Raw genomic sequence first — 10,000 nt, forward strand, 5'->3', positions numbered from 1 at the left:
GCGCGAATTATAACCCGCGCGAAAAGCTTTTTGGTGCAATGTGAGACACTCATTGTAAGTAATGCAAATTATTTGATTTATTACGTATATACACATTTGACGTACGTTTTAAGTTGTCCTAGTAACATTAAAAATCAAAATGTCTTACTCTTGAATTTTGCTTACATTTCATGATTTTGAAGGCATTTGTTGAGGGCCACCTAATCACTTTTAAATGTGTCCATTTTTAAACCAAGTTTAGCTGGAAAATAGACAATAGACCAAATTGGCTAACCCCAATTCAAATTAAAATTCTTTAACTTTCTAAATACCCATGAGCATTTCCTTTTTATCTAGTCTGCCGGAAACCTATAAATTTATCAGTAGAAAATGAAATGGCACTTTAAAAGTACGAACTACCTTGAGTTTCCAAGGAAATGATTCCCAGAATCGTTCGAAAATATCCCGACTGTTTTTTCAGTTTCGTGGTTTTGCGTGGCTGACATTCGAATACATTTGACTTTTTAACGCAAGCTTCACAAAGAAATTCGAAGTGGTTGGCAGAGGGTCCCTGCTCGCAGGGTAAGATTCTTTGTGTATCTTATTTGCATTATAACGTAACATTCACATTTAATGTTCTGGAAATACGTGGAACAAAATGTTGTATCCCCAAAGGGTTTAAATGGGGTAAATTTTCCCGTGAAACCAGGTTTAAAGATAGACACTTTTCCGAAGCTGATAGGGACTATTCTTACTCTTTGGTGATCGACTCTTATTTTATTTCATTTTATTTTATTTGACTTCGCCCCAACAAATGTGAGGCAGGGAGGCCACAACAGCATAACCAATTACTGTGGTCCCAAAAATAAATACTAAATCACAAAAATATTAAGCTTAACAATTAAAAACAGCAAGTTATATCTTTAACAAGGGGTCGGGCCATATTACATTTAGGACAAACAGATTTCCATGTTTTAGGATTGTCCGGGTTGTAAATGTTCAAGAGAGCATTTGTATAATATTCAAAACGTTTGTTTTTAAACGAAGCGAGTGAAAGAGAATTTTCTCTAATGTAGGTAGGTAGAGAATTCCAGATCCTGTTGGTACGTACAATAAATGAACGCTGGTAAGTTAAAGTTCTACATCTCTTAGTAGTATAGGAAGTTGCATTACTGGCATGGCATGATCTTGTTACTCTTGCAGACCTGCGTATGGTTGGTAAAATGCTGCGGTCAATGTCAACTCTTGTGTGGAATAACACAGAGCCTCAGCAATTTTTTTTTCTTAAAAAGTTTGTTTTATGGATGAAGGTGTCAAGGAATGCTAAAGGAAGAGCCTCCTGAAATAAAGGCACTTCACACTGCTGAATATACATGTAAATAATGATAACCACAAACATGAAGATGATTGTGATGATAACGACGATGACATTTTTTTCAAAAAACAGACAAATTATGGGGACAGATTATGAGGGTGATAACAAGGATGGCAAGAACAGAAGCAATGATGCAGTTATGCCCAGATGTGCAAGTACAATTGGATTCACGCCCAAATATCCAGTTAGTTCTAAGCACTTGCTATCGACAAAATAAGGTCAGTGTTAAGGTAAGCGTTGTTTTTACATCAGGGAAAATGGAGCTATTTAATTTTACTTGAAAATGAGAGTTCACGGGACATTTTCTGACGTGATTGTCCATTTTCCTAGTCGGGAAGATGAGTGATGATGATAACGCTGAGGATGATGAGTGATGATGATGATGACGGCAATGGGGACCTTAAGCAAGGAAGACGACGTTGGTTACGAGATTGTTGTCTAAAGATGATATTTCATGTTACTGTAATCATTTTGTGATTACTCCCAGTCGCGCTGCATGGAAAGTGTGAGTCCACATTCCAAGAATAAAATTGATGAGAACGGTATGGACATTTAGAGAGAAAACTTGAAATTCATCGTCAGGGGCTTACGTCCTCCACATGACCTCAAAATTGATCATTTCACGTCGATGTCAAGACGAGAACTGCAAAGAAATGTATTAAAATGTAAAACGCACGTGCGGGGCGGGCTGAACGATAATTGTTTTTGCTGAATGAAAGTACTGTTCTGTGGCGATCTCGTAGCTGTTATCGTTGTCCTTGTTTAAGGTCCATAAACAACGACGACGACGTCGACGACGACAACAACGTCGACGACGCCAACGTCGCCGACAACAACGTCGACGACGCCAACGTCGCCGACAACAACGTCGACGACAACAACGTCGACGACGACAACGTCGACGACAACAACGTTGACGACGACAACAATGTCGACGACGACGACGACGACAATGATCATGACGATGACGATGAAGATGCTGATGACGAGGACGGGGGCAGTGTAGCCCAGTAGCTGGGACCCTTGTCTTGAGGTCTGCAGATCCTGGGTTCAATACCCATCCAGACAACTCGTTGAATTTGATCCAAGTAGTCAATGGTTCAACTTCTTGGCTGCACTTGTAAATAGCAAACTGGTTTGCCTTTGGCCATTTGGGATTCTTAACAAAAGTTGTTCAGTTGTTTCACTGACTTCGTTTCATTTGCCCTAAAAAGCCCCTATGAGGAAAGGTCAATTGAGCATGTGTGTATTTATGTACGTATAAATGAATGTGCGATGACCATGACGATGATGATGATAATGATGATGATGATGATGATGATGATGATGTGATGATGTTGATGACGAAAACAACAATGACGACACAAATGACCATGATGATGATGATGACAGTGGCGATGATGATAGTGACGAGGACCAAAATAGAGAAGTAAAAGGAATGACAATTTTTACATTATAATGGTAATGGTGACAATGATGATAACGATGAGGATGACTATACAATACAATACATACTTAATTGACCGCTCCCCATAGGGGCTTTTCAGGGCCAATGAATCAACGAAACAACAGAACACAACAACAACAACTGCTAAGAATCCCAACTGGCCGGAGGCAAACCAGTTGGCTATTTACAAGTGCAGCTGGGAAGTTGAACCAGGGACTACCAGGAACAAATTCAGCGAGTGGTCAGAGCGGGTCTTGAACCCGGGATCTCCGGATCTCAAGGCAAGCACCCTAACCACTGGGCCACACGGCCTCTTGACTGTGTTAAAGGTCAGGAGAATTACCACATTCATGGAAGATAAGAATAAAGGAGAACAAGGACAGGAAGCAAGAAAATAATAATACTGACAACGACTCAATAACTGAGAGATTAAATCGTCAACATGAGAAGCATGCAACAAAAACTAACAACAACAGCAACCTACCGCCTGTTTAACTGTTTGGATGAACAAGATGGTTTTTTGATTTTCCAGGTCCTCATATTCTGGAATAAATTCTGCCTTTGTGAATTGAAATCCTACTTCAACTCTATCCACGGGAGCATCTATCAAAAATTTCGAAAATGACAACAATGGAATCAAAACAACAATTAAGGCTTTGCAAAGCTGGAGTCCGGTAATTATGCATTTGTTGGACATTACTAAACCACGAAACAGGGAAACAAAACATCAAAACACCTGTATGACCCCACTGAACACTGAATACTAAGCAACAAAGGTTGGATTTTGGATTAAACATCGTTTTAGGCCTAATGAGGTCTAAAATGTTAACTTAAGCCTAAAACGTTATTGCTCCCAATTCACTGAGATTAAGATTACGGTTAAAATTAAAATTGCGATTTGAAGCAAAAACGTTTTGGGCCTTATTAGGCCGAAAACGATATTTAATCTCAACTCCAACATTTGTCGATGAGTATCCAATGTATGGTGGAGTCATACATGGTGTTATGGTGTTTCGCCGTTTCAGTGTTTCGTGGTTTAGTATGCCTGCATTTGTTTGCTCTTAGAAACGCACACACACAAAAAGCAAACAAGTAACGTGCTCCACCCAAATAAAAATCGAAATTGGTGACTCACAACAGTCTGTTGAGAACACACAAAGCAAGATTAAGGTGCTCTTTGTGCACATAGAACGCGTCTTTGTCGAGGGCACCTAACGAGCAAATTAAGCCAAAAGCCATTGAGAGACATTTCTAGGCCCCTTGTAATGTATAAAGACTGTCCAAAGATATGTTTTTATCACCTAGAAGAATTTAATGCGTAAAAAAACTTACAAAAACATCCCGTCCGACGATGTAAGGGACTACATTTCCCTACGTTTCCCTAGTAATCTTTTAAGTGATAATTTATGAAAGAAATCTATAGCTGTTTGGAAACGTAGAACCGAAATTCTTAAAACAGTTTGACTCTCCCGAACACTTATATTTCAGCAAAAGATTATCTTTGGGTGCCCCTGCTTTGTGTGGAACATAATCACCTTGCAGTGAAGTTATTTTCCAAATGGGAGAATACAACACATGATCTTGATGTACTATTTCAAAAACGACACTGTCGAGCGCGAGTGCTTCATCACGGTTTCCAAACACAAGAAGACTGATGAAAGCACAAGGACGCAAGCCGAGTGTTTTTATTCACGGTTTTCGAGTGTTTGCAACGCCTGATGAAACACGATGCTAGAGTTTTTGAAATAGCTTCTCCATCGCGGCTCAGGAATAAAAGAAAATGGAAATATTCACGAATTTTTCAGATGTCGGCAAGTTTGTCCTTATGAAAAATTGTATTGTTATGGTGATTTGCCTTGTTATCACATTGTTGTGGATGATTATAAAATCAAGATTTAATTTTAAATCCTTCATCCTCTTCTGCAATGGCTTTATCACGTTTTCAGCAAGCAAAATCAGCCATACTGGTCATCGGTCGAACGCTTTATTTAAGTACGAAAAGATTAGTGGAGTCAAGTCTGCTGAGGTTTCTGAGGTGTTAGGGCCTAAGGGCCGCACTATACTGTTGAAATTGGTAATTCGAAGAGTTCTTGTGATCAGTTTATGGCCTCTGGTTACTTTAAGAACTGTTAGCACTTGAAACATATATATAGACAGTTTCTGTTAGTCCTGACATATGGGCAATCTAAATACTCTCCATCAAGAAGTGGACGCAAAAGGAATCTATTGCTGCATACCAGCACGCAACTTCATGTGAGAGCTGACCTTAATATCTTGCCCACGATAAATACAGTCGAACCCCGCTTTACAGACACCCGCTTAATACGGACACCCCATTATTACGAACCTGGGAAAGCCCAAATATTCTTTCAAAATTCAACCTGCTTAATAATAACACCCGTTAACACTGACAACGGACATTCTTTCTTCCCATCAACTAATTCTGACAGGAAGTTAACCTCGCTAATACGGACACTCCCGTCAACTTTTTTCTTTCATGAGCTTTATCTCTTGTAAAGGGACATAACAGCGAAAGTTGAATACTGCTGTTCAAATATCAATAACTGACTATTCTGCCAATATATGATTTCGAGCAATGTGTATCAGTTAATGAGGAAATGAACATAAATGAAAGACGTAACCTTAATGTTTCGTACAATTCTTTATACGGAATCAGCCCATGCAATAATGGGTAATGCCCAATGGTATAGATGGGCGACTTAATTTTTTTGCGTTCTTGTAGACTAGGAAAATGGCTGCTTTGTACCCCACAAACTTTCAGTTTGTTGATGTTTATGTTTTGTTTTACATCTTTTGACGTTTTGCTCCAATAAGATGTACAGTACTGCATATTTTACTTAATTTACATAACCCTCTTAACACGGACACCACATTAATACGGACATTACCCATGGTCCCTTCGGTGTCCGTATTAACGGGGTTATACTGTATCAAAATCATCACATACACGTACATACCATTTTGTTGACAATTTTCCCCAGTTTTTCCATCAGGGCAACGGCAAAAATACTTTGTCCCAAAAGCTAGGCATTCTTTTCCATCTGCACAATTTTCCTTACACTTCTCTCCTAAAACAAGAGAGAATTCAGCTTTGGTCTCTTTCTGAACACAAAGCCTTACAGTTTTATTCAAAAATGTTTTTTTAAAAAGTTATCCTGGAACTTAAACCTTGATTCTTGAAGACTTTAAGGATTGTAACTCCAGTTGACCCTTACTTTAATTTTGCTTAAAAGATAGCTTATCCAACATAGCATTAATGGCAATATAAGATATATATTAACATTTGTGGTCTCCTGATAAAAAAAATCTGGACAGTAGTGAGCTGATGTAGAGGCTCCGTAGATGCTTATTCCACCGGAGATCTCAGCCAAATTAGCACTCTTGGTTATAATCTCCCTGATGAATTCATCTAATAATATATGGTCACCTTTAAAAACTCTTATTCAACCTGATCTACAAATCTTCAGATACATTGAAATTTGAGACCTGAAATCTTAAGAACTTAGGTAACTGTAATTCTATTTACAGGATTAAACTGGGTGAGTCCCAGTGTTGTAGATTACCACAATATTGGACAAAACTGGAAGAAAATGAGGAAAAGACACATCATATACATGGACACATGGACCTTTTTTTATGATAAAGAGTCAGAAAATCTCAACCAAATGAGTTACTTCAACGATATAGTCAAAAATTCTGAACTCTTTCTTGAACGATACAAGGTTAGGACTTCTGAAACCTTGTGCTTTACTAGAACGATGCAGGGTCAGAAATTCTCAACCCTTTTATTGAATGATACAGTGAGGAAACAACTATGGCTACGGTAAAGACAATTTCACTTTAAAACAACAACGTGATATCACTGGTTACATGAGGCAAAATAGTCGCCCTGTATCTGCGGCATGCACTTTTGCACAGACCTTGTACTCTGCGTCACAAGGACATGAAGTCACCAAATTTGAGGTTTTAACGACAACGGTCGCACAGGTGGTTGAAAATTTAATGAAAACCCTAACGAGTGAGTTGCTTCTGATTATTACAATTATTTAATCTTTTCATGTATAAAGTATATAATAAGTAATAACATGAATTTTCTTGTGCAATTTGGAATGAATCCATGTAACTACTAGTAATTTTTTACAAAGACTGCAAATTGCTGAAGCCCATACTTTTTTTCGTTTTTGAAAGAAATTACCCTTGCTTATTTATTCCAAATTGCACTTGAAATCATGTCAAAGCAAAGAGAGGATTGTACATTTACCACTGACAGTCACAGAGACATTTGGGCTCATTGCTGTTCCAACAGTGTTATTAACCATGCATTTGAAGACAAATTTTCCTTCAGTGGACATTGTCCTGGTCCAAACTCCCGTACTGCTGATTTGCTCAACCATGTTTCCATTTTCATACAAGTGATACGCATGGACCATGGGGTGACTATAAGCTGAACAGTTGAAGGTGATGGAAGCACCGTAGTTGACTGTTTCTTCGCTGGCAAATAACTGGACCATCTCCGGTTTAACTAAAATGAAGGAAAACAATCACTTAGCATCCTAAGAAAACTGAAAACTTGCCAAAACATTAAAAACTGCCAAGTTTCTTTGTCTCAATGATCATTCAAAATGTTAACTTTTAAAGACAACTTACAAAACACATCAATTTCTACAGACTCGGAAGCATTGCCACATAGATTGCTTGCTTCACATCTGTATTCTCCTGCTTTATTCCTATTGATATATGTGAAAACCAACTGTTTTCCAAAGGTACGCTCTCCATCACTAGTCTTGACCCAAGATACATTAGGTGGTGGGGTACCATTCGCTTCACACATTATGGTCAAGTCTTCTTCTTCTTCTTCAATTATATTTTTCTTTGTGAATGGACGGATGAATGAAGGCTCTAAAAAAAATGAGCAAACGTGAGTAACACAACATGAGCTACAACTGGACATGAAACTTATTGTAAAACAAATTAAGTGCAAGCACACAGAAGTTTCAATAAAGTTTAGAGTTGGCAGATAGTTTGAGCGCAGTAACCGATTGCTGTTATTATCAAATGACTTTTAATCTTTGAGGGATTCTCTCCTTAATTACTCCACTTTAGACGAAAAAGATGCCGACTTCTGTGTCGAATGAGTGAATTAGCTGACGCTTTTTATCTGCTGTCGGTGCTTATTCACACCACTGAGTACAGGTCCCTTTCTCGTTGCATTTGAGTAAATCTAGTGTACGTACAGTAAAGACTTCATTCCCTTGTCATAGGCAACATGTACATTCCAGTTCTTTTATTTTACATGCACTAAATCCTTTGTCTTGATTAGCTGAAGTGTCAATTGGACTTCCTTATTAAGAACCTAGGTGAGATTACTTGTAGGAAGCATTTCCAAATGTGGACAGCCTGATATTCTACCTCAACACCACTTTTCCCCTTTGATTGGCAACAACTGTGCGAGTAAACAGACTGAGTATAAAATCGCACCCTGACAGAAGCACTGTTAAAGGAATTCAACATTACCATTTTCGACTTTTAAACTCGTGATTAACTAAAGATTTCCCTAGCTGAAACACCCTAAAATGACGTGACATTAGCCTCTTTACCTTAACTTACAAAAGTAAGACTTAATTTCTAAAACAAAACATAACTTTCAATTGTTTTGAAAGTAAAGAGTTTTTTTTTTACCATTGACGGTAACGGGCACATCCATGCTCATTGCTGTTCCGATACTGTTGTTTACCATGCATTTGTAGACAAATACTCCTCCGTTTGCCATTGTTATGTTCCAAATTCCCATTTTGCTGCTTTCATTGACCATAGTGCCATTTACGTGCAACTCATAGGTATGCACTTCAGGGTTGCTGTAAGCTGAGCAGTTGAACACTATGATATCCCCAGGGCAGACTGTTGTTGCGCTTGGATCTAATACAACCATATCTGGTTTGACTAAAATGAAAGGCAATTAACAAGATCGTTTTGTTTTTGTAAAAACATTACTGTCATAAAAACAGTCTTGACAACTATTATAAATAGTTTCCACAGCTACGTGACCATTTAATTTATATTATTTAGAGTAAAAGGGCACAACCAACTGCAATAGCGGTTTTTTTTTGCTGTCGTTCAACCCACGACTCCATAAACGCTACAAGGTCTTGTGAATCTGAATTGCATTTAGTGGAAAAGGCAAGATTGGAAACAAAGAGGGTGAGGGAGGGAGAACTTTTATCAATGCATGCACAAAAGAACGAAATGTGGGTTATTTGAGGGGTGAATTACTGAATGATGGGTATCACTCAGTCTTTGATTAATTTCGACATCTCAACCACATTTTTCTATGAAAATCTACCAGCATTTTTGGAGAAGCCGAGATCAGTTATTGTCACAGCAGTAATTTTTAGTGACAACTTTTGAAAGGCCATGGTAGGAAGTGATGCATTTTGCCAAAATAAAAACGTCTGTGAAAAATATGACACTATTCCATTTCACACAATGCAAGGAACTTTGAAGCTTGCAGTTTTTCAGGCAAAGAACAGAAACAAACAATTCAAATGGTATTTTACCCAGGACTTCGTTTACAATTGTAAGCGGGAGTTAACTTGTGCCCCTTGGTGTGCACCTTTTACCCATCCCCCATCTTCTTTCGTCAATGCTCCATTTTATGGGTATTCAAAGCTACAGCTACATGTACATGGATCAGATAAAAGTCGAAACAGACATCAATGAAGTGAGGCGGGGATCAAACTGGCAACCTCCATCTCAGATAAGCCACGCACTAACTGACTGAGCTACGCCTGTCGGTAATATTAGTGTCAGATCAGTGCCAAACCCAGTGCTGGAAATAACAGTCGGTCATCGGACATTGTCCGGCCAAATTTTGAAAATGTCCGGCCAATTTCACATTATGATCGGACACGATGACCGAACATCTCACCAGCACATCTTCAGTTCTCTTCTTCAAGGTGTTGTCAGTCAATAATTTATGTCCGACCAAAAGGAAGATTTGAAAGGACATATGTCCTGTGAATAAAGAAAAATTATTTCCAGCACTGCAAACCCAAACCAACACGTCCCCTTCCCAGATGCAGTTCCCGCCTTTCCCTTCTCCTAGTCAGGAGGTTCCTTCCTGCAGATTGCCATGAAATCCAGTAACTTCTTCCTTTCTATCACAAAGCATACTCAGTCTC

At 38.6% G+C, this 10,000-nt stretch overlaps 1 protein-coding gene and 1 long non-coding RNA gene across 4 annotated transcripts in view; one reads left to right on the forward strand and one right to left on the reverse strand.

The window, feature by feature from the left end:
* The window catches only part of LOC137982329 (hemicentin-1-like), a 59,841-nt gene that overhangs the window by 16,163 nt on the left and 33,678 nt on the right, over positions 1-10,000 (reverse strand). For all 3 annotated transcript variants that reach the window (XM_068829408.1, XM_068829409.1, XM_068829407.1), the window contains exons 13-17: positions 8,502-8,762; positions 7,470-7,721; positions 7,084-7,344; positions 5,780-5,890; positions 3,286-3,404 (exon numbers count right to left, since the gene is read on the reverse strand). In XM_068829408.1, coding sequence (XP_068685509.1) covers positions 3,286-3,404; positions 5,780-5,890; positions 7,084-7,344; positions 7,470-7,721; positions 8,502-8,762 — 1,004 coding nt within the window. The remainder of the gene's footprint in view (positions 1-3,285; positions 3,405-5,779; positions 5,891-7,083; positions 7,345-7,469; positions 7,722-8,501; positions 8,763-10,000) is intronic.
* LOC137982447 (uncharacterized) lies at positions 529-6,527 on the forward strand. Its single transcript, XR_011118707.1, has 3 exons — positions 529-561; positions 1,427-1,572; positions 6,351-6,527. It is a non-coding gene; the product is annotated as an uncharacterized lncRNA (long non-coding RNA).

The sequence above is a fragment of the Montipora foliosa genome, chromosome 13 (assembly GCF_036669935.1).
Source record: "Montipora foliosa isolate CH-2021 chromosome 13, ASM3666993v2, whole genome shotgun sequence".
Classification (NCBI taxonomy): Eukaryota; Metazoa; Cnidaria; class Anthozoa; order Scleractinia; family Acroporidae; genus Montipora; species Montipora foliosa.